Source organism: Stegodyphus dumicola, chromosome 3, assembly GCF_044657685.1.
Source record: "Stegodyphus dumicola isolate Sdum_Otavi_A_Nest chromosome 3, ASM4465768v1".
Lineage (NCBI taxonomy): Eukaryota > Metazoa > Arthropoda > Arachnida > Araneae > Eresidae > Stegodyphus > Stegodyphus dumicola.
In genome coordinates, this window is record NC_140770.1 from 276152944 (window position 1) to 276179187 (window position 26244).

At 33.1% G+C, this 26244-nt stretch overlaps 1 protein-coding gene across 3 annotated transcripts; it reads left to right on the forward strand.

Moving 5' to 3' along the window:
• Positions 1-1648: 1648 nt before the first annotated feature.
• On the forward strand, positions 1649-19517 carry LOC118185567 (uncharacterized). Of its 3 annotated transcripts, XM_035355445.2 has the most exons (6): positions 1649-1803; positions 5697-5802; positions 9984-10114; positions 12834-12981; positions 17673-17862; positions 19175-19337. In XM_035355445.2, exons 1-6 carry the CDS (start codon positions 1761-1763, stop codon positions 19187-19189), a joined length of 633 nt encoding a protein of 210 aa, XP_035211336.1. In that variant the 5' UTR covers positions 1649-1760; the 3' UTR covers positions 19190-19337. The 3 variants fall into 3 exon arrangements, with proteins under 3 accessions (XP_035211336.1, XP_035211333.2, XP_035211334.1); XM_035355442.2 differs by lacking the exon at positions 17673-17862 and having other exon boundaries at positions 19175-19517; XM_035355443.2 differs by lacking the exon at positions 19175-19337 and having other exon boundaries at positions 17673-18008.
• The last annotated feature ends 6727 nt before the right edge of the window (positions 19518-26244 follow it).

Consider the following 26244-nt stretch of genomic DNA (forward strand, 5'->3'; position numbering starts at 1 on the left):
CAAAGGCTTTAGTGACATTACTACAGTAAGTTCTCCATGAGATTAACTTGGCCTCTTTAATTTTTCTTTTATATAAAGCTCTGACTTTATTGTATGTTATCATTTTGAGTTGCAAATGAGAAATAGTGAGAGTAAATCACTTATACAAAGCAAAATGAGGTAATTCTTGAAGGAAAACTCGAGTGGCAACATCGTACTTGACAATATGTTTTGGAAACAGTAAACTATTACTTATTTTGGAATTTCGGTAGTGGGAATGTGAGTAGGTAAGCCATCGAAAATAGAAGTTTTAAAAAGACCTATTATAAGGCGCTGGAAATGATAAATTAATTAATGTCAAATTATGTGCTTTATAGTTTTAAGAAGTTTAAAGGCGTGAGCAACAGATTATCTGCTAAGCAAATTAATGCCTTCCTGAAGTACTTTCTAAGGAAATAGCCTTCACATTAGACTTCTGAAAAGCCATGAAAATTCTTACATAGTCAGCCCATTCATACGGTAAGTTTTATTTTTTTTTTCAATAAATATTTTTGCTTGCGAAAGTTGTAATGCACGTTTGCATTAATGTAAAAACTTTTAGCGCGTATTATACTATATTTGTGTAGTAAAAACCGTGGTTCCTGTCATCTATCGAAAGAAATAGGACACTCATTCAATTTTTGTGTAGAGGCACTGTAAAATCACAAGAAGATTTTGTCTACTCATGTGCTTTATATTGTATTTTTGTTCTTCTTTCTTAGATATGATTATTTCCATTGATTTTGTGTCATGAACATGTACACGAAATGCTGTTTTAAATTTTAGATAAGCGATCAGCTGGGAGCCCCGAACGAATTAATCCGCTTTGCAGTAATTTCTATAGGGAAACGTGTTTTGGGTACTAAATAATTTTTGAAAACGATTTAAATTCGTATAGTTTGTTTTCGTTTATTTGAAAATGGCAAAGCATTCGAGAGCAATTTGCTGAAAAAAAGAAATCCTTCGTTTAAAGAGTTTCGAAGGGAAAAATGTCTCGTAGCCACGTTACGCATGTGAAAACCTACGAAAACGCCCATGCAGCCAACATCTTAATTGGAATTCGAACGGCGAACCCAACTACCAGTGTTCACGACCTCAATACTCGGTCGCTCGTGGACCATGCAGCCAGCTTTATTAATTGTAATTCGAACGCCGGACCAAACTACCAGTGCTCACGACTTTAACCCTGGGCCGCTTGTGCGCTCGAGATTTCATTATACATCAGATTTTAATTTGTATAAGCACCTCTGATTCTTCCGGTTAGTTAATGCAAACAGCTTATTCTAACAGGTGTGATGTCTAATCAGGAGATAGGAAGTATAATTTTTCTTTTGTTACGCATATTATTCCGGATTTCTTATACTCATGATTTGAAACATAAGCGATTTACGTTAATTGCGTTCTTATTACAGATTTATTACACAATTCAATAATTTTGAACCCATTCTAAGGAAGTGATTAAAAGCTGTACGTTTCCTTTCTCTTCCAAATTATTTTGAAATATGAAAAGGATTTGTTTTGCATTATAATTTTTTGCGACACGTTTTCTACAGTTAAGCTGCATGTGTAATATCTAATAGGCATCCTGTCAGACACAGTGATCGCGAAGGAAGTAGATTACATATTTCCGCAACTTAATTAGGTATGTATAAAAAAGCGATTAATTTTAATGTTATCTAAAATATATAAAGCTTTCAGACTCTATTCAGGTTTTTTCTTTTTCATAGAATACGCAAGTCAACATGTGGGTCCTCTTTGTAACCGTTTTGCTCATCGCTTCTGCTGGTAAGATATACGTTGTTTAATAAACTAATATTCGCAGTTTAATTAAAGTATGAATATCTTTATAATAAGAAAGAGGTACAGTTTCTTCACAATTGTAGTATTTTCTCAAGTATGACAACCAATTTATGGTTTGGTTTGGTTTGGTTTATTTAATTATGGCAAAACACACTAGGCTATCTGCCTAAGAGGAGGGATGTCTTCGTGGACGACGTTCTAAGGGAAACTGACTCGTATACACGTTACACACGGAGAAAACCACGAAAACGAACCTCGGATCGAACTACCAGTGTTCAGCGACTTTACCGCTCGGCCGCTAGTGGGCCCACCCAATTTATGAATTTGCAGGCTTGGATATTTTTAAATCACCTTTAAAAATTAAATTGGTTAAATGCAACACGCGTTCGAAGCATATATTTCCCTTCTTCCTGAGTAATTATTGAATTCTCTTCCGTTTATAAAGCGTGTATATCTTAAATTGCATATAAGTATCTTCCAAGTTAAATTTTGTTTAATTTAAATTTCGAAGGTACACTGCGGAGAAAAAAAAAGGCAGTACTCTATCTCTTCTACTGGGCCGAATGACGAAATTCAACTTGCTTTATTCATGTCTCAAAAAAGTGACTTAAGATATGTATTAGAGTTATATATAGCATTGTTCTTATACGGGTATTTTGTCACAAAATCGGACTTTTTCTGAAATGACATGCCACTATATTTCCATATTTCGATTCTACGACTCAAATTATGCCAAACCGCGAAGATTTGTGAAAATGGTAAGAGTAGGTATTAAAAAATTAGCTCTGAAATTTATATTTTAAATTATTTTCATAATTTTTTCGAAAACAATTTTGAATTATAACCTATAGATGTTTTACATCATCTTAAAGCAGATATATTTCTAAGCATACCTGCAAAACATTAGAGTTTTTTATTCAAAATTTCTAGGATATAAATGAATTTACATATTGGCACGTTTTGAAATCTAGCATATTTGTTATAAGCGATAATAACGGCAAATGTAGTTTACGCATTTTGTTAAAATTATTTGAAAGTATGAGCGACGGCTTTTTTCCGCTCGTCTACAATGAAAAAAAAAATAAATGAAAATAAGTTGGTATAAATTAAAAAGTTCCCTAAGCTTTTTATTATTGGCTCAAACTAAAAAAAGAAATGGACCAAGATAAATTTTGCACCCCGTTTTACAAAATTTAATATTTAGGCATAATTTGAGTCGTAGAATCGAAATATGGAAAGAAATTGGCATATCATTCCAGAAATAGTCCGGTTTTTATGCTCTAATACCTATGTTATAACTATGCTTATATATAAATCTAATATATATCATAAGTCACGCTTTCAAGACATGAAAAACGCAATTTGAATTTCGTCAATCGGCCCAGTAGAACAGAAGGTATAAAATTGTCCGCTTTTTTCCCGCAGTGTACATTTTGTATGACTGTTGTACAGTAAAATCTTCTGTATAGAGCTGTTCGTTGAATCTATATTTTGAATTTCATATCTTTTTCAAATTTCTTAAGCAGATTATCAATAATGTTGACAAGAGAGACATACACATAAAATCTAGACCGCTATGTTGATGGCTGCAAGGAAATATTTAAAGTTTCTTTTAGTTTATCAAATATTGCTAGATTGTTTGTTCTCGAAAAAAAAAAACTTATACGCATTGTATTATATTCAATACGAGCAATCATACAAACGTACAATCTTTCATTTTCAAAATTATCATTTTACGGATAAAGAAGCTGCAAAACTTTAGTTGCGTTAATACGTAAGTATCAAATACTGCAACAGATTTAATTATGTTCTTTAGAAACTGGTCTTTCATAATTTGTCTACAATTTAAAATTACAGTTTAATAAAAGATACAATAAAATAATATTTTCTTAAGTTTGGAAAAATCACATGGTATAATTATGATTCGGGTGTTTCCATATATCAGCAAATAATTTTATTCTCTTCCATTGCCTACATTTTAATTACATCTTTTGGCTTGAAATTTTCCAGAAGCAGTTTGGAATATGATTTTTGCTCTTATTATTTGGCATTCTGAGTTATATATCTTCTATATACATAAAGAAGTTGTTTGCACATTTTTGGACGATTTTGCTTTGCTATTAAACAAATCTGCCTTGAAAATATTTTTAACTTTAATTATGTTTTTGAAAACATCATTTATTGTGTTCTATGTTGTAGTGTAGTTTTCCTGCAAAATAGCGCTTTTAAAGACGCAATAGATGGAAGGATTTCAGTTCGTATTCAGTTTTTAATTATTGCTGTGAAAGCCATGGATTTTTGATATTTGAAACTACGATAGGTAACACTGTCAAAAAAAAAAAAAAAAATTAGGTTTGTCTTCAAGGGGAAAAATTGTTCCAAATACATATCGAAAGAAAAAAAAGAATTTTGCTAAGGTAAGATCTTTAATGTTGAAAGAAAATCCGCCGAGTCAAAGGACAGTTCCAAAGTCATTAAAATGCTCAGTGTAAGCAAACTACCTAATGCTAATTTAATTCTTAAAAGGGCGAAAACACCCATCGTCTTTCTCCACGCTGAATTATCGTTTCGCACTGCAGAATTCCTATTAAAAATGTTTATTAGGTCAAAAATGAAAAACTGTTGCCATGTTAGATGGATATTGGGTATTTGGATGACTGTGATAAAAAGAGATCCTTTTATTATCACCAGAGAAGAGGAAAAATATCTTAAAACATGATTAAAAGAATCTAAAGATTTTTCAAAGGGATTTAGGATTGTTTATTGGTTTTTCAAATAACGGCAAATTAAAAGTGAAGAGTATGGAGAAGATATTAAGATCAACTCCACACATTATCTGGAACACATTTCATACCCAATTTTCAAATATAAAATACTTTCCCTTTACTCACAATGCCCTCAATCAGCAAAACTGAAGCAAGATAAAGCAAGCAACCAGACGTCAAAATCCGCTGTTAATTTCATGGAAAAATGGAATAAGAAACTGATATCAAGAACATACTTTTCACTTATATCCTTACCAAATCCCCTGATGTATTATCCATAGAGTTTTACACTTTTGCACTTTTAAAAAGGGATTTTCCAAATCTCGAGCTATAACTGTCTTTGGACTTCGGAAAGCTGTTCAGGAGGATGGGGATAAAATATACCTCTTCCGTTACTATAAAAAGATTTTACTGTGTTTGAAATTACGGTGTAGAACATGGGGAAGAATGAAGGTTGATTATTAAATAGGGCATATAAACACAAACATTTTAGGTAAAATAATTTTGTAAATACAATGAAAATCATCAAAAAAAAAAAAAAAAAAAAAAAAAAGCGAACGGCTTTTGTTACTATAAAACTCTAATTGTAGTATATATGCTCAAGGAAATGTCTAAACTTTAAATGAAATTTTGCTATCGACCACACTAACAACTGAGGAAAAATTTTTAAAAATAGTTCTACAAATCAGAGCCTATAAATATAATTAGAACAAAATTAGTAAAAGATATGCATGTTAAATTTTAGAATCAGTTTACAAATCTTATGTTTTTGTGATTGTATATCTTCTTTGATGCCGTTGTTTTTTTAATACCGTTAATAGCAAAATACTACCGTAGTCATACTCTTTACAAATGTTGAACCATATAAAATTTATAGCTCTTGAAAGCCATTTTCTGTTTCAGAAATGAGCTCAATTTTCTCACTGATCTAATTGAGAAAGGATACATTTTGCAATATTGACAGCCACCAGTTGTTTTAGCCTCTTTGAGAAATTTGTCTCAAATTCTTGCTTTTTTGCCAACTTCTTTATGGGGATAAGATATATATAAAGCAGAATTGAACAGTTATCATTCGTACATAATAAATTTATTTAATTCTTTCTGATCTCTCAGCTCTAGGTAAGGACGACATTTGCGAGAAGCGGAGTTGGGAAGTATGTGATCCTGGTGTTCCTTTTGTGTTTCCAAGCAACGAGAAAGAGTTCGACGAGGAATGTCAGTAAGTTGTTTAAATTATGAAATTTTTTATTTTCCTCCATTTTCTTAAGTATACGAGATTAAAATTTAATTAAAATTTCCTTAATGCAAAGGATGTGCGTAACAATGCAATGTTAATAGAAAACGAAATATTCAGAATAGAAAACGAACTATTCAGAATTATATTCTGTAAACCTAAAACTCTAATAACAAATAAATCATTTCAACTCTAAAATTATCTGAAAGTAATGACGGATTTATCTAACTCAAGATATATACCGAATCTCTCTGCTGAACTACCAAAGCGGACGATCCGGTTTGGAATTCCTAGCCAAAGCTTCACTTTTTGGTTATTCACCGACTCTTATTGTTTCCTTTGGAATCAATTGGAAGTATAGGTTTGGAATTAAATTATAGTATTCTAGGCAAAAAAATAAACAGTCATTTTAAAGGGATAAATACAATTCGAATATTTTTGCAATTCTGACATACAAATCTACGTAACTTGTATTTAACACGATGACCGCCAAGACGAATTTTGGATATCTCACTTAAAAATTGCAGCATGCTTTCATAGTAATAAACCGGAGTTTTTTAATAATAAAATATTGCGTGTCATGACTATATAAAACTGACTTTTCAAGAGATCAATCACATACTTAATAATAATAATTTATTAAAAAATAAATGATCGCTGAAGCTCTGTGATCCATTTCATGAACCTCTTCTCCAATTTAAGAAGATAAAATGAAAGCATTCTGTCGATAATTGTTGCTTTAGAATTTTCTTCAAACAAATACCGAAGGGATGAAAAATTTTAACGTCGTGCCAGAGGAATTTTTGAGGTTTTTATTCTCTAGCTTATTAGTTCGCAGTTTACTCTTCTGATCTGGACTCACTACTGGTGACAGAATGTGTTCTTATATCATTATATTTCTTATTAAACATCACGTTCTTCGTGTGTACGCCACGTATAATTAAAAAATTAGTTCATAAGCAAATTCGTAAATTTTTAAAGAAAGCATATGCTTAGAATTTTCGCTACAGTATTAAGAACTGCCGCGCATTTTTTAGTCCCGAAAAGCCATTACTTTTAAGCTTAATGTTTTCATGGAACTGTTTTTGTTGTCGGTTCCACTTTTCAAATAACTAGCGGCTATCGCGACTGGCTGCTGAACATGAATACTGTAAATAAAAGATATATGAAACTTTCTACAAATTCAGCTAGTTTTCTTACACTAGTCCATCTCCTAACAAATAACAGCGATAAAGAATTGCATTTATTGCTTTTAAATCCGTTATTTCTTTAGTTAATAATAAGCAGATTAAATTTAAGAGGAAAGTTAAATATATTACAATTCGTCAAATATCAACAATATAGCATATTGAAGTTAATATTTTATATTGCGAATCTTTACATTTCTCATTCCTCTTTAGTTTTAAATTTTGCCATTCATATTTTAAATCGCTATATTATTTCTTTGAAAATAATAAATTTGTCAGCATTTTATGGGAATATTTGAAATGTGGTACGGAAAGAAACGTAACGTTTGAATCTGGTGTTGGTGTATTTAATTATGGCAAAGCACACGAGGGCTATCTGCCTAAGGGGAGGGATGCCTTCGTGGAGGACTTTCTAAGAGAAACTGGCTCGTATACACGTTACACATGGGGAAAACCACGAAAACGCCCATGCAGCCAGCCCGTTCGCGAGATTCGAACCTCGGACCGAACTACCAGTGTTCAGCGACTTTACCGCTCGGCCGCTGGTGGGCCTAACGTTTGAATCTAAAAAGAAACTACGTAAAATAGTCAACTTCTTTTGCAGGCTGCTTTGATCAATATGAATTTTTTTTACACAGAATTTCAGCATAATATCTGTAATTTACTGAAAGTATTGTTTATGTTATTCTTTGTAATAGGTGATGATAAAAAGCTGGAATTAACATAAAAACTCAGTTAGATGATGATTGATTTTAAATTAAAACAGAGAGCGCCATATCCGCTTGCCATGGAAGGGATGACTTCGTGGAGAAAGTTCAAAGCAACTGACTCATATTCACGTTATACATCGAAAAACTCTCAAAAACGTAGCCATCCCATTCATAGAACTGCTGTCTGGAACGAGCTGATAAAGTTTCCGTCCATTCAGTAGTAACTGAACTTCCTTAAATATATAATGAATAATTTTATTATTCCATCTATCTTTATTTACAAAGTAAAATTAATTTTAGTACTTTACCGTTTCGCCGGCGCAAATCTCCAATAAAGCAGACTTTATTGGCGACAACATACAATATACATAAATAACAAATGTTAAAGAATTTTAGTTCATAGAAATTTTTATTTTGCATTTTAATATCGTTTAAAATTTTGTAAAAAGCCAATAAATAAAGACAATAAATTTGTAAAAAGATGTTAATTTAAGAATTTACTATACTTTCACGAATTTACTATGCATCCTGATTCGCCGGTTCGTATCGCTTGACCCCAAGTGATTTCATCTCACGTAAACTAGACTACAAAAATCTAATTTTCTCAGTAATTATCTACATTAATTTCAAGTTAAATCTTCATTTGGAATATAAGTTTAAATGCAAGAATTATTTCAATTCGTACGAATAGTTTACTCAGAAATTATGTAAAACCGCAGTGCTTTACTTCGCTAGTTCCTTCTTATTAGAATGGATAAATTTAGCCCTTGACTTTGCCTTTTCTATATTTTCGCCTTCGGGTGAGCGGTGTGATTGCATCCTTAATGGACTTAATTACCGCGAATAGCTTAGGGCATAAAACTGAACTATCTGGAAAACATTCTATGTAATTGTATGCCAGTATTGAAAGAAACAATCTATCTGATAAGAAATGGCTGCGACTTGTTTTGAAAATGAAGCGTAGAAGGTTACCAGTGAAGATATTCCGTTTGGCATCAGTTGTACCATTACTGGCGACTTTATCGCCGGCAAAACGGAAAAGTACATTAATTTTATTTAATTAACCTAATTCATTAAGTTAATTATTACTACAGTAATTCACAGCTTAATCGCTATATCTTCGTCAGCGAAAGAAGCAAAGGTAATTGTTAATCTTCGAATAGATCACTGTTTATTTGTTGTTGGTGTCGTTATCGCTTTGTCCCTATCGTCATTTTTATTGCTGAATGCTTACGAATCTCATTTTTATGACATTTCTTACATCGTAGCCATTTAAAAAAAATAATGTTCAATAGATTGTTGGCAAATATATTTGTAATCAGCATGTCAAATACTGAGTGCTATAGTAGCAATATTAGAACTTTGACTACAATGTTTCCCATCAGCAGCTGAGCGGAACGATCCTTAAGCCCTGTTAGTTCGACCCGGGTTAGTTTCATTTGAGACCACCAGCGATCGAGCTTGGAGAGTCGCCGAATACTGGCAGTTCTGCCTGGGGTTCGAATCACGGACAATGCTGCACGGGCGTTTTTCTGGATCTCCTAATTTCTAACGTGTATAAGAGCCAGTTTTCTTTAGAAAGTCTTCCACGAAGGCATCCTTTACCTTAACCAGATAACTCTAGAATGCGTAGCTGTAGTTAAATAAACCAACCAAATCAGCACGGGTAAAATCTCGCTGAAAGATTTAGTTGCATGGGGGACCTCGAGATTTTCGTTCACGTGTGAAAAGCATTAACAGCCAGGTTCTCTTAAAATTTTCTCCGAAAAAGGCACTTTGCCCCGTTAACAGGTACTTCCTGTATCATACTTCAAATAGCCATAATTCAAATAATTATTAATCTTAATCTTGATCATCAATAAAGTATGTTGCTATTCTATACAGGGTACAAGTGAAAGCTAGGTCAGCACCTCAGTTCCATAGGTGATAACGGTTGCTGAACTTAGTTAACTACTAAGCTCTTACGCTCAAATTTCCGGTTAGAAGGTCAGTTATCTCTCTTTCCCTACCGCTAACCTCTCGACAGAACTTCTGGCTTGCCATGAAAATTTAGTTTCTTCCCACAAAAACATTCTACATGCTTATAAACATCCATGCTTTTTCAGGATTCGAGCAGGGGCCCATCCGGCAGTCGGCATCAGTAATCTTTACACCGGGAAGGTTCTATAGAATACATTTTAATGCATGCAATTAGGTTTGATTCGATTGATAAAAATTTCGCAAAATTCTAAAGTATCTGTGCATTTTAAATCATTGTCCATTTTTCCAGTATTGCATTGGACGAGACGAAGTGCAGACAGGAACATGCAATCAAATGCGAAACAGACGAGCTTGAAGAGGTTAATGGAATTGTTGAATTTCTGCAAGATGTCTGCCGCAAAGGCTCCAGCCTTAATGAAGGTAGTGTTTATTTATCTTTTATTCTTTTTGCAACAATGTAACGCCTGTAGTTCTCGTTTCTCATCTATAATTTACTACTATAGTATATATAGTATCACACCATTTCAATGCCAAACACTCTTTCTGTTAGACGTAACGCGTGTAATTTAACGTTTTTATAGAAATTATTTTCTTACTTGTTATTCCGTCGATCGTGAGAGTTGGCTGTCATCAAACCATGGAAGTTGGAAGAGATCCCACCAATTCTGCGCCAGTCGTACGCCTGGAATGCTGAAGTAAACGACACCCCTTTATTTATTATGTAACCAATATTTCAACTCTTCGTTTTTTTGCTCTTTTTAAAACATTACATCTATTTCTACTATTTTTATTCATCTACTTCTACTATTTCTAATGTTTAGAACATTATGAATACGAACTCCTCCCGTGTAAGTGTTTCAGTCTGTAATTGTTTAGTTGGTCGTAGTCAGTAGACCTCATCTTGCCCATTAATATACAGCTATTTCAATAGTACGAGAGATGTTTTTTGAGTAAGGACCATTTAGAAATAAAAACCAAACAAAATTTTCGAAAACCGAATATATTGTCAAAGTCTACATACGTTTTTCTATTTTTCAACATAGTTGCCAAGTTTGTTTAAACTTATCATACCTTGAAACTAGATTTTGAACACCCTCTTCATAGAAACTTTCCACTTTCTCCGATAACAAAGAGGTCACGGCCGTTTTCACATCGTCGTCATCGTTGTATGGGTTCCCGCCGACATGATGTTTAAGATAGGGGAAAAGATGAAAATCGCTCAGTGAAAGGTCTGGGGGTCTGAGTTTTGAAAGGAATAATAAATTACAGTTTCTTTTTTGTCGTTCCGCTTGCGTATTATAAAAAGAAATTTTAAAAAATATGATTTATTATTCCCTATTCTGAATTTCTGTGGAATAATTTTTAGAAACAGATAAAATTAAAATATGTGTATTTTCCGCTCAACAGCGAAATTGTCGCTAAGCAACACGATTTAACGCCAATTATGGATAAATGTAATGAGTAAATTATATACATACAAAAAAGACGATGAAAGGGGACAGTTCTATCTTTAGCTGCCGTTCTACTTGGCCAATAGACTAAATTTAACTTACTTTTTCATCTTGAAATTATGATTTACATGCCTTGAAAGCGCATATATCTCATATGAGTGATGAAGTCCCGATTGATTTTCGAAAAGCAACGTTTTGCAACATAAATGTGAGAATAAAAATAACCAAATTAATTAATAAAAAACTTTTTAATGAAGCCAAATGTTGATAACATTGTATATTAACTAGAAAAAAGTAGTTATTTGTAGAATAGCACATCATACGTTTTTTACAGAAATGGCACCTGTGATATCATCCCTTTCTTCATCCACCGCCTCATAGAGAAATAACTCCACCTTCTTGTATTTTTAAACATTTTTTTCACAAACACAAAACTAATACTAAACTACAATACTAATAACTGAAATATATAAAGTAATAAAAGTGAATTTCGGTTTCATTAATGGCTCCCACGAGCCTTCCGTATGACCTCTTTGTCGGTCTCCCTCTTGGAAACTAAACTTTTGGCGCCTCTCCAGACTGAGAGTTAGCGCCCTCTATACATCTTGTTGATTGGCGTCACCCATACATCACACCCCCCATCCAATATTGAAATAGGGTGAAAGCCTATTGAAATATGACAAGTTATGTTGACGTCAAACAAAAGAGTTACATACCTACTAAAGTCTACAAATCAATCGATACTGAAGTTGAAAGATATATAACACAATACTTATACAGGTTAGTTCTACGCCTACTACAAGACTTCTTCTAAAACTGTAATATATAAATGATTAAAAATTAGTATTCAAACAATTCTAATGCAATAGAATACTTAAAGCGTCTATGATATACTTAAAAGTCTCTAGGAGAGTAGCTGAAAAAGAAACACACACATAAAAAAAAATAATAATATTAAGAGTTCATAAATGTCTATGAAAAGTTCTTTCTTTCACACATGTCACTCAATAGTATCTAGTCTGGACAACGCATCAGCATTGCTTAACTTAGCACCTGGGCAATGTGAAATTGTAGTATCATACTTTTGTAATGCTAAAGCCCATCTCTGTAACTTAGAAGATTGTGGTACGTTCTTTGTGATGAAAGTTAACGGATTGTGATCAGTTATCAGTTCCACAGGTGAGCCAAAAATCCAAGTTTCAAACTTTTTCAAGCTCCAAATAACAGCATAAGTTTCCCTCTCGATAGTTGGCCATGCTTGTTGTGTTTTGGTAAGTTTCTGGCTGGCGTAACTAATCGGGTACATCTTTCCGTTTTTCCTTTGAGATAAGCAGGCTCCGAATACGTGGGCGAATCAAAAGAATTGGGAGAACTTTCATGATCGACGGAATAATGTGTAAATACCAGAATGGTCAGAATTAAAACTAATTGGCAAATCAGTCAACTTTCATGGTTCGATAGTAACCAACTTTCACGTGAGTAGAAAATATTGTATTCATTTCAAACTGCGATATTTTCAATTTTATGTTTTTTACAATATTTTTGATGTTTTAAAATTTTATTAATCAATTCTTCTGAAGAATGTTAAAATATACTTTGAGGTCCATAAACTGCAAACTTAAAACATTTAAACTTTTAGAACTGATTTAAAATTGATTTATATTAAATAGCATTTTTCTGTCCAACAGTTCTTCGGCCAAATATTGGATGCATAAAAGAAAACGTCATCAAAGACTGTTCCGAAAACGTGAGGACAGTGCACAACACTTACAGAGATTACCTGAACACCACGAGTGAAGAATTTTCTGATGAGGAATGGTTGAAACTCATGTGCATGTAATTATACTTCATATTCTCCAGTCACGCCTTTTTAATTTTCTAATTTTAACGAAACAAAAAATCTGGCTTTCATGTTGAAACAGAAGTCCAGTTATATCTTCATTCTGAAGACAACATTACTTTTAAATTACTGCAATTTTAACATTTCATTTAAATCGCTAGTGCGCAATGTTTCTCACTGAAACATTTCATATTTTTAAAGTACTTTTGACTTGAAGCTATACTATTTAACCCTTTGCGCCACAGAGTGTTCGGTCTGGACACACCTAAGAATTCTGTACGTACAGAAAAATTGAATAAAAAAGGATTTATAGGTTTCTCCGAACCTTTTTTATTTATAGTAAAGGGCAATTCAACACAAACCAGTCCATATATTTTAGCCATGTTTAGTTTTCTACGAGCCTTATTTTTCAAAGAACTTTTCCAGATTTTTGTTAGGGTATAAAAGGAATTGTTCGAAAAGAAATGTCTATGTTATTTTTTGGCTGCATGTTAGTCTTCTTATTCTATATTAGTTTTAAATTTTTACCTTGAAATCTTGCCTAAAATCAAACGGCGAACCCTAGGTGTGCCCAGACCGGGCTCACCGATCATCTAGGACAACTGAGACTCTGTATTCTTTGTTTCTACTCCTCTCATCGGTCAGTTCATTGACAAGAATGCTCGTTTTGGGCACACCCACAGAATTAAGACGATAAGTGCTATCTTCACAAAATTTTACTTGTGTAATCTTCTAGGCCTAATTAGACAGCCTACCTTTTTTTTCTTTTTTTTTAATCAAAACTCTGACTTTAAAAGGTAGTGTGCCGGAAGGGGTTAAGTAGAAATACAAACACTTCGCCCTTTCATTTGTGTGCGGTTCCTAATATGATTCCTAACTTTAAAATTAAAAATCTCGATAAATTTTTGTCGCATGAGAATTACATATTTATATTTTGATTTTTATATGATCTACCCGAATGTGATTAAATGAATCAGAAGTAAAACGTTAGACGTTATTTTTAAAGGATTATAACTGGAACTTAAAACATAACTAGATTATAATATAACTGGTAGTATATTTCTGCTGCCAGCGGATTTGAAAATAAAGGCAGGACCTTATGAATACGGTTTGTAAACCAGGGATGCCCCATTCATAGTGCACGAGCTGCATATGTTTCTCGCGACCTTTTGTGCGGCTCCCGCTGCACGTCTGGCCCCATTCCTCAGTCTAATGAACTACCAAGAGAAGAAAAGGGAAAGTTGAATTCTTGTTACGCCAAACTCCTGGGCAAATTCTGTCATTAAAGAACTAATGGAATTGACATGTACCAAGGTACTAAAAACCCTACAACCGAAATTAATCTTTCCCTTTCAAAACTTGTATCCGTTAACAACAGACTTAGCATCTGCCTTGATTGGTTTTGCTGTTGGTTTGATCACGTTATGTAAGAATGATTATGACTTTCCAAACCTTTTCAACTGCCACTGCATCACACATCAGCAAACATGATGAGCAAAAGATTTACTTTTTTGTACATGTGATGCAAGCTGTTTTAAATTTGTAAATTTTATTGACGTCAGACCGCTTCAAAATAAATCGTTCAAAGTGGTCAATAATGAACTTGATGCTAAATATGAAATTTTAAAGTTCATTCTGAAATGAGATGTCATAGTAGGGGGGAAGTCCTACAATGATTTTTAGATCTTTTCCAGAGACAAAAACAATTTTAGAAACCAGAAACGAAACTTTGATCATATGTGGTTATCTAATTTAGTCTTCTCTACAGAGATGACAACGAAAATGAATAAACTCAATCTTGAACTGCGCGGCAAACAAAAGAATATTATTTATTGGAATCATAAACAACTGTATATCGAAGCTGAATTTGTGGGTATCCCAAATAAAGCAATTTAACTTTTGCTTCTTTACAAATTTGGAGAGCTACATAAAGATATAAAAGAAAATTGAAACAATCAGGTGTTATGAAAATACCGTCGCATTTAAACATAATTTTCAAATTAGAGTTCCTAATTTTCACAAAATTTAGCCCATTACCTCATTCATTCCAAATCCATTTGTTTATACTACTATTTCCGATATATGCCAACATATTTTAAATACATTCTATAAAACCCTTTTCTTTATTTCCAAGAGGAGGTGTGCAAATAAGACCTCCTAGATTAAAATTCAAAGGTAGAAATATAAAATTTAAAGAAGAAATTAAATATTTAGAAATAGTACTAGATAGAAAAATGAATTTTATCTCGCATTTTAAAGAAATACAGAGAAATATTGAAAGAATTCTCACATATTATATAAATACCTTCACAGCAAATACTTTGATCAGTAAAAGTAAAATATTGAAAGAAATATATATGAACATTATTTTACCCAAGATTATGTATGGTATTGGTGCATGGGGTCTCCGGGCGAGGGAATTAATAAGACTTAGAACGAAACTGGACTCTTTGCATAGATGCTGGCTGCTAGCTAATGCAATGTCCTTTCGGACTGTCTCGACGGAAATTCTATGCATTATAGCCGGTGTGCCCCCTCTCTCGATTTTTTATCAATATTACTATGATAAATTTTTATTGAGCAATGGCCTAAAAGATTTTAATGTATATGATGATTTTAAAATTTATACAGATTATATTAAATATCCAATTTTTATTGATATTAACCCGAGAAATGTGTTTGGTGTTGGTTTTGATTGTGAAGAACCAAATATGGGTGAAATAGAAATTTATACAGATGGCTCTGGGTTAGAGGGGGGCGTCGGTTCAGCTTATACTGTTTACTTTCATGGCTTAGAAATAGATTCTATAAAACTGAAAATGATTGATACTAATGCTGTATACCAGGCTGAAGTAGCTGCTATAAAAAGAATTGTTGATCTGGGTAGATAAAAATTTAACAAAGAGACATTATATACATATTTATTCGGATGCACTTTCTGTCTTAACGGCGCTCTCCAGCCCGGAGCCAAAAAGTAAGAAAATAGAAGAAATAAAGTCATTATATCGCAAGGCCAATGAGAGACATTATATAAAATTACATTGGATAAAAGCTTATATTGGTGACCTAGGTAATGAGAGGGCGGATACACTGGTTAAAGAGGCTGCCCTGGGGGATGGTTTAGATTACAATATTATAAATCCGGCAAGAAGGAAAATGATTATAAAAATGAAAGACTACTATTATAAACAATGGAATCAAACGTGGGAAAATTCAACAAGACGAAAGTCTTATTTAAAAAAATAGAAAAATAAATAGAAAAATGAAAACCTATACAGATATAGATGTGAATCAACTTATCACAGGTCATGGAAGATTTCCACAATATTTAAAGAGATTCCACCTCCAGGGCAACGATAGATGCCTCAAATGTGATCTTATTGGAGATGCGGAACATTTTGTTGAGATATGTACTCTTACCCGAGGGGTGAGGGCAAAATATGGAATAACAGGATTAGATATAACACAAATGAAATATGATAAATTGTTGAAATTTTCACAAGATGTTATGACTGTGATAAATAAAAATAAAAGTATTGTGGGCATTGGTAGTTAGGAGACAATTAAAATTGGATGTTATGAGTTTTTAAAAGAGATTTTAAAAGGCTTGCAACCATTTGAACCTTTTTTTTTTTTTTTTTTTAGTTTATTATGTTTCATTTTTCTATCTTTTATGTTGCTCGGGGCTCGGCCCTGGTTTCGCGGGAGCATTTGATATTTTATGGCTTTAAAAATTAAGAATTGTCTGTTTTTTTTAAGATTAAAAATTTTAAAATTAAGAATTGTGTTTCTTTTTGGGGCACAGTTGGCTCGGTGACTGCCTCGTTTTGTGTTAGACGGGCCTTCCCCTTTGTGGCTTTATGGCTGATATGAATCGGCTAGGGGGGTCGGCCCATTACATAAAGGTGATTGAAAGCTTAAAAGCAAGATTTGGCCTTGACGAAATGCTTGTGGAATTTTATGTACGCAAACTTCAGAGTTTAAATGTGTAAAACGCTACGAATGGTAAAACTAAAGGTAACATAGTCCAGCTTTATGACAAATTAAAATTCTATTTCAGGTCACTTGAATCTATTGGTATGACTTCTGATAAATATTCTGTTATGTTGTTCCTTTTATTTGAATCTTGCATACCGGAAGTATTACTTAGAGTTTGGTTAAGGAATCTTATGTTGAACAAATCTGAAAATTCCTATTCTGTTTATTTATCGATATTATTGTTTTTCTTCGTACAGAATTTGAAAGCGAAGAGCGTGTTTCAGTTGCGAAAGTAGGGATTAAATCAAACGATATGTCTCCTAGAAACATGAATCTCAAAGATGTTGAATTATATCCCATAGCTAATGATTTACTTTCTAATATAAAGAAAGGAACTGCTTTTCACTGTTTATTTTGTAGGAAAGTTCATGAGACTAAAGATTGTTTTAAAAGTAATAATCTTACACTGGAAGAAAAACAAAGTAATTTAAAGTGTAATAAAGATTGTTTTTCGTGGTTGAAACCAGGTCATTTATCAAGAAATTGCAAAATATATGTTAAATACGTAATTTTTGATAAAACCGAAAACACAAAAGGCAATGAATATTTTTATAGGGATAAGCACCTGTACTGTGTACAGACTCAAGTAAAATTTATACCAGAACTACTATTATGCTCTAGTTAATATGTTACGTTTTTTGTCCAACAGGAGCCTTGCCTATGATGTTGCGTGCGCAGCTAATGCTGTTTCAGTACCCTGTGGCAGTATGGTGAAGGATGCCGTTATAGAAAGTAACCGTCATGTTGACTGGATGGAAAAGAAGACAATGTGTACAAGAAGCGTGAGAGAAGAAATTACTAAAGATATCCCAGCTATGGATATCAAGCTTGTGGAAAAGGTAATACTCGAAGAATTACTCTTGGACGTCTGAATGAGCAAATGGATAAGACGCATCCTGGAAGAAACTCATTTTGCGTACTTTGATTAATACTTGAGTACTTATAAGCACAGAATTAAATACAATAAATAAAATTTGCAAGCACATTCGATTATTTCAAAATATTTCTTCCTGTTATTATGAAACATTTCTTCCTGTTTTAGTGAAGCAATTATGTTTTCTAAAGTCTGTCTCCGAAGCGAAGACACTGAGCTGCACGAGTTGCGATAGGTGGGCATTGCTGTGAAGCACGTATTACAGTAAAATACTTTGTGTATGATTTATAAACAGTAGAATCTGGTCTCTGTAGCAGATTTAGCATAAACCAGGCTGCACCACTGGGATACCTGCTACTCTACACCCCCCAAAAAAATCGGGGAGAAAAAGGAAATTCTCATTGATTCAGCAAAACTGAGGCCTCTCCGAGCCCTTTACCTAATTTTAAAATAAGAAAAATAATTAAAATATTATAATATTTACAATTAGTTATTGACAGGAGAAAATAATTATTAAATATACGAGTATATACAAATAAAAATCTACAGAAATCAAAACTAAGCAAACTACGCACGATGAAAGTAAGAGAAAAAAAGGTCTGCTCTCGCTGAAAATCAAATAGCTAACTTAAAACCGGGGCCTTCAAAAGCAAAAACATAAATAATAAAAGCAAATATAAATGAATCTGCGCTGTCAGCCCCCCCCCCCCGTGTTTGAAGCACGAAACCAGATTCTGTGATTCCATCCCACGTGACAGGCGCTACCACTACAGTGTGTTCAGTCCGAACACACCATACATTGAAGGCTTCGCTATACGCAATATCTCAAAGATAAAAATTAAAAGTAATACAGAATAGGCAGATTAGCATACGAACAACAAAATTATATAAAGATTTTTTATTGCTTTTCTTTATATTTAAAGAAGAATCTAAAACATTTCTTTGAAAAATCAGTATCTTTAAAAACAGAATACATCTCAAAGTTAATGATTTGCTTGTGTGCTGCTGTCATCTATTATTCATAAAAGAGATTAAATCTAATCATTAGTGTAGTTTTCGTGATATTTATCGATTATTTTCAGTGTCTAAAGAGGAAATATTTTTGGCATGTTGACTCCGAACACACTGCGCCGGAAAGGGTTAAACGTAAAGAAACAAAAGACAATAAACTTCTTTATAGCGATATTCATCTGTGTTATTTACAGACTCAAGTATAATTTATGCAAAAGCACTATTATGTTCTAGTTAATATGTAGGTTTTTTTCCCTCCCCTCCAGGAGCTTTGCTTATGATATTGCTTGCGCCGCTAATGCTGTTTCAGTACCCTGTGGCAGAAAGGTGAAGGATGCCGTTCTAGAAGTTGAACGTCGTGTTGACTGGATGGAAAAAAGGACTGGCTGTCCAAGAAGCTTACGAGAAGAAATTGCTAAAGATATCCCAGCTATGGAAGTCAGCCTTGCAGAAAAGGTGTTGCTGGAAGAATTATTCTTGGACATCTGAAGGAGCAAATGGATGAGACACGCATGCAGGAAGAACCTCATTCTGAGTACATTGATTAATGTTTGATTACTTATAAGCACAGAATTAAATGCAATAAATAAAATTTGCAAGTACATTCGATTATTTCAAAATATTTCTTCCTGTTATTATGAAACATTTCTTCCTGTTTTAGTGAAGCAATAATGTCTTCTAAATTAAATCCTCAATCAAAAGGGAAACTTAAGGGGACTCATACACCTTAAAACCATAAGATCTTCGAATATGTAATTGTTGCAAGAATAACTTATTTATTTTAAAAGCAATCACTTCCCACTTTTCACAGCTGACTACAGAATATAGCTTCTTTCTGAAATAGTAATCAGAAAGTTTGTGTTGCCACAAATATTTTTATAATTTAATCCGCTTTGTGACAAAATGTTCTGTTATGTTTCCAACGTGCGCGTACAGTTTAAAACATTCTCTTCCATAATTTAATTCCATATTTAATATATATAACATTTGGAAACTACTGGGAACCAAAAATCCTAAGATTTTCATGTTAAATTTTTATTTTATTTGGAGTTGAGTTTATAAAATTTATTTTATTAAAAAAATTTGTAATGTTTTCGCGCATAAAATGTTTTAATATTAATATATTCATCAGATTTTTGGTTCAGTTGGAAAATAGTGCCCACATAAAGAATTCCAAGAAATTTAAAGTTACCATTACCCATTTTTTTAAATATCGTGCGCGCAAGGGGGAAACATGACGAAACATTTCGTCACAAAGCGGATTAAATTACAAAACTATTTGTGGCAAGACAAACTTTCTGGTCACTAGATCTCAAAGCAACTATATTATGGGGTCAGCTGTAAAACGTTGGAAGTAATTGCTTTTAAAATAAATAAAATATCTCAATTCATGTAAGAGTCTACATATTCAACGATTATAAGGGATTTGAGGTGTATGAGGCCCCTTAACACCAAAATGGTCGTTTTCCGTTTATTGGTAGCTAGCATCTAGTCCATGAGAGAAAACTCCGTTTACTTGAAAATTCCTTTCTCGGTCTAAAACTAATGTCTAAAACAAGGTCTAAAGCGACTAAATTTGGCACTTCATTCCAAGCAAATCAAGCTTCACATCGCATAGCTATTATACGCTAGGGGACGCTGCTGAACAACATGCCGAATCTAATTGTTTCGTCGCTATTTTGTAAAACACTGGTAGGCCTCCGATTCTGCAGTGATCTAATAAAAGAACGCTTGAAAATCGCTACTGTATTAAATGCACAGCTACCACCAACATTAAAATATACAGTATCAATTCAAATTTTGTTGCACTGAAATTTTGAGACTTGGCAATAGGGTTAAACAATTGTTAAGTTAAATGATATATAAATAATATTAAAGATTAAACGAAGCTAGATGAGTAAAAATGTAACTCAAACTTTGGGCAACAATAAGCAGTAAGTTAACAGAAGAATTCAGCTCCTGAAATTAATCAGAAACTTCACTATACCATTATGTCTTGGTTAAAAACATTGTAACACATTGTACACTGAGGAAAAAAGAAAACAAAAATGGCATAGTTCTATATCTTCTGTTCTACTGGGCGGATTGACGAAATTCGATTTGTGTTTTTCATGTCTCGAAAGCCCGATTTAGGATATATATTAGAATTAAATATAGCATTGTTCTAATATATGTATTTTGACACAAAACCTTTTTTTTTCTGAAATGATATGCAAATGTTTTTCTATATTTCGATTCTACGACTCAAGTTATGCTAAACTGCCAAGTTTTGTAAAAATCGCACGAGTAGTTTTTAAAAAATTAGCTCGCAAAATTTTAGCTTCTCAGTGTTAATTGAGTTTGTTATTAATATCCCTTTTTTTCTAAGGAAAATATTCATTTACTTGCTTGATTTTTTTATTCATTTTACTTACTTTACTTACTTTTTCATTTACTTGATTCCTTCTTCCAGAATTCGAAATTGAAGCTTAATCCAAATATCATTCGCAGATTTTTTATTTATATTTAAAATTTGTATTTTTAAACATTTTCTATGACTTTTTGAAAAACATTTTGAATTATCTATTTGACACTATAAATATTTTAACATCATCTTAAAGTCTTCATATTTTTAAAGTCTTCATATTTTAAAGTCTTCACCTTAGTCTTCATATCTATTTCTAGGCACACCTGCAAAAAAATTAGTGTTTTTATTCAAAGTTTTTAAGATATACATAAATTTACACATTGGCACATTTTTAAATCTGGCATAATTTTTAGAGCGATAATAATACCAAATGTGGTTAACGCACTTTGTTAAAATTATTTGAAAGCATGAATGGCCGTCTTTTTTCTGCTTGTTTACAATGAAAAAAAAAGAAAGGAAAATAGGTTGCTCTAAATTAAGAAGGTCGCCAAGTAAATCATTCCTGGTGCAGACTGAAAAAAATGCGCCAAGATAAATTCTTGAATTTTTGCGTAAATTTCTCATCAAAATTTACAAAATTTAGTATTTAGGCATAATTTGAGTCTTAGAAGCGAAATATGGAAAAACCATTGGCATGTCATTTCGGAAAAGGTCCGATTTTGTGTCAAAATACCTATGTTAGAATAATTCTATATCTAAATTTAATATATATCCTAAGTCGAGTTGTCGAGACAGGAAAAATGCATATTGAATTTCGTAAATCGGCCCAGTAAAACGGGAGATATAGAACTGTTGCATTTTATTTTGCGGTGTGTGCATGTAATGCACGTGAATAACAATAAACAAAACATTTCGGACGCCTTTTTTAAATTACTCAAATTAACTCCAAGTTCTCCAGCTGAATGAATATGATACTTTTAAAAATTAACAACTCTTTATTCAGTTAAAATGCAGCCTTAAATTTGCATTGCTAACATAAACAACAACAACAAAAAGATACTACTCAGTTTTAAAGATTACGTAAAAAAGAAATGAATATTTTCTTTAGCAACAATAATAATAATAATAAAAAAAAGATAATCTGAAAAATATCTAAAAAGTTTTCAGATTTTAAATTACTTCCAAAGGGGCGTTTTTTTAAACATTTTCTGTGTTTCCTTTATTTATTAAATAAATTTATTAATCCTTTATTTATTCTTTGCACCTGAGCCATTAAATTCAGTTCAAGAGCAATATCGCAAAATAATTTTAAATTGAGCATATCTTTAGAATTTCCGATATGCAGTCTCCCACGCCGCTGGAGATAGAAATAATATTTTTTTCGTAGAGTTTTGCCATTGTTATCTCTGAAATCGTCGAGTTTGTTAATCGAAAATTCGTTAAATATTTACAACATCTGAAATCAATAATAAAACAAATTCCAAATTTCAAATTTGGGCTTTCAGATGCCCATATTCGCAGTAGGGCGAATATGGGCATGATAATTTACTTGGCGACCTTCTTAATTCAAAATTGGAAGGCTCTGGGCACCATTGCTTTTTCACAACGCGAGAAACATACATAGTACATACATTTATGCAGATTCATTATAGGGTGATATTATTGGATGGCAACAGTTTGAAAAGTGATACAACCATTTATAGTGTTTGAACGCAAAATCGCAAAACGGAAACAATAGTTCCTCAGGGAAAAAAGCGCCTTTGGACTAATAATCGTTGCCATTCAACAAAACAAAAGTAATAACAACATAAGTTGAAAATCGTAGTTCAAGAAGTAGATAAGTTCAAATACTGATATTAATTATTTTACTCCGAAGCATAAAACTTCGGAGCAGAAAACTCACTATTACTTTAACTAAAATATAATAATAAATTGCAACACAATCGGCACTAAAAAACAAACGTTCACTTTCTCTCGCGGATAGGGAAAAATTCGTCCCTGCTTTTTACGTTGGCGGAGGGAAAAGGAAAATGTCTTTGATCTTGATTAGTGGAGTGAATCCACGGAACATTGCATCTGTCTTTTCTAATATATTATTTTTATACTCCTTCTCTGAACTCTTTCTAAGAAAATAAACTATGTTTAAAAACCTTTTTCTTCGAGAAATCTGAGAATATCTTTCTTATTTTTTCCCTTCCTTATTCAAAATTTGTGCTTGGAGAAATTGCACACTGAACGTAATCTGAAATAATATTCATTTAACAGAGACAAAGAATCCTATTTTCTTCAGATGATGTTTTAAGAACATACGTGTAGCTTCTATGGATAAGATACTAGAATTGTACGAATTAGACATGCTTTGCATGCCACATCTGCTTGGGCTTGCAAGGATGTTATGTTAATTGACCAACTATTACGATTTTGATCCTTACTATAACGTCTTCTTCGGTATTCCTCACCAGAATACCAATTAGCGTTAAACTGAGAGTTTTGAATTTTAAACAGAGGAAGTTTTTAGCACTCACGCCGCCCTGCTGGAATTCACTAGCTCTAACCAAAAATGATCATTCCACACGCCAGTGAAACATATTCAGTAAGCTTATTGCATATTTATTTGACTCTGTTATCTGAACACATTATCAGCGTTTAAAATTATTTCGTTGTTATTGTTTAACTCTTTGCGGCACAGTGTGTCCGGTCTGGACACACCTAAAAATTTTCTTCTGTACGCACAGAAAAACTGAATGAAAAAGAATTTATAGGTTACTATAGGTTACCCTGAACCTTTTTTTATTTATGGTAGATGGCAGCTCAACACAAACCAGTCCATATATTTTAGGCATGTTTAGTTTTTTAAGACCCTCATTTTTCAAAGAAATCTTCCAGTTTTTTTTTAGGGTATAAAAGGAATTGTTTGAAAAGAAATTTCTATGTTATTTTTTTGGCTGTATGCTAATATCCTTATTCTATATTAGTTTTAAATTTTTACCTTGAAATCTTGCTTAAAATCAAACGGCGAACCCTAGGTGTGCCCGGACCAGGCTCACCGAACATCTAGGACAACTAAGAGTCTGTATTCTTTGTTTCTCCGCATCTCATCGGTCAGTTCATCGCCAAAAATGCTCGTTTCAGCACTCTTTTCGAAGCTTCATTCAATCAGTGTGCCACTTTGGGCACACTCACAGAATTAAAAGGACAAGTGCTATCTTCGCAAAATTTTACTTGTGTACTCCTCTATGCCTAATTAGACTGCCTACATTTTTTATTTATTTTTTTTTCAAAACTCCGACTTTAAAAGGTAGCATGTCGAAAAGGGTTAACGTATGTGTCAGATAAATAGCTTCAGAAGTTCTGTTGGCCTGAAAATAAAGCTTTACATAGAAATAGTAAGAAAATATACAGTTCAACGTAAAAGGTTTGGCGCAATGAAACCTCTGATTGCAATTATAGCTTCTAACATTTTCAGCATACTCTGCAGTTCACTCTAATGCTCTATAATTAGACACTCGACTAGGCACTAGAACCTCTAAGACTAACTGCATTCTAAACCATGCACGCGTACCTGAATGCATCCACCAGTTCCGTATTCGTTACTATTTCACGGACCTGAAGGTGAGCTAAAATAACATTGATAGCATACTATTAGCACAGTAAATACTGAGTGCGCGATTGTATTCAAAACAATTTACATCGTCATGAGAGATGAATTATCGATAGCTCAAATCGTGCTTTTTATGTGAAAAGTTCAAATTACATATATTAAGAAATGTCATTTGAAAAATCTGAAGACCAACTAACTAAGCTGTCAGGTAGCGTCTGCAGGACTTCACCTGCTAGATTAATAGCATCCCTAAAGGCTTTAGAAGCAAACAACTATAAATTAGTCCCTAAACTTACGCTGCTTTTGTAATATATACCTGGCTTTTTAAATCCAGTTAGTTGTTTATTATAAAATGCTATACGAAAACAGTTAATGGCAGAATATATGTAGAGACGATTCAGCATTTTATTTTGGAGCAAAAGACGTAAAAAACGGGAACTACCCTCACGAATCTCGAATTCTGGAACTTCAGGTCACTAGCCGGACGTGCTTTCTAGTCACACCGTGAAGGCACGCGGTAAAAATGGGAAAAACCTGATGCTCTCATAGTTCAATCCTCATAGTTGAATGGGGCCTAACCATGGGGGCTATCTGCCTAAGAAAAGTGATGCCTCCGTCGAGGACTTCTGAGAGACGTTCTCTCGTATTCACGCTACGCATCGCGAAAATCCCCCGTAAAGTAACTATGCAGTCAGCCTGTTTCAGCCTAGTTTCTAACTCAAAGCTGGACGCCTGTTCTACGTTCACTGGATCGTATCTACCAAAGCGCGAACAATAGTGGCTCAAAAAATGGGTATAATCTTTCTTCCCTTTCTATATGACTTTTTAGATCCTCTCGAAGTGCCGCGAGAAACGTGTTTCATTTCAATATTGATATAGATGACATTTAACAATATCGTGATGATATGTGTTCTGATCCCGTACAGGTTGCAACAGAAAAATATATACAGACTTTGAACTGCCATGGAAAATTTATTTTCTAACCTACAAAGTTAAATTTCTAGAACACTTAAAGGTATAGTCCAATTTGAAAAATAAGTGTGCTTTCTGATCAGAAAGAATGTTCCAAATGGTGTTTAAAATAAATGATCTAAATTGTGTCCTTCATCTATAGATTTCTTAGTACGCATCACTACTGATTCCGTACTTTTCACCAAAAATGGGATTTCTACGCACACCACTCGAATCTGATCCCAAAACATGTCAAGGTGATGTAATTTACGACAGTACACCTCATCTTTTACTGTACCCTATAAGAAAAAATTGAGGGGTGTACAGTCTGGAGAGCGTGCAGGAAACTCGATTGGTCCCCTGTGGCCTATCCACTGGTCTGTTACATTATCACTCACCACTAGCATTTAATCACATTCATGTGATCCTTGCCTTGA

Excerpts from the sequence above, each read along its gene's own strand:
- LOC118185567 (XM_035355442.2), top strand. The coding sequence starts at position 1,761 with ATGTGGGTCCTCTTTGTAACCGTTTTGCTCATCGCTTCTGCTG. Across the intron at positions 1,804-5,696 it reads TTTGCTCATCGCTTCTGCTG|CTCTAGGTAAGGACGACATT; the intron begins GTAAGATATACG and ends CTGATCTCTCAG. Across the intron at positions 5,803-9,983 it reads GAGTTCGACGAGGAATGTCA|TATTGCATTGGACGAGACGA; the intron begins GTAAGTTGTTTA and ends CCATTTTTCCAG.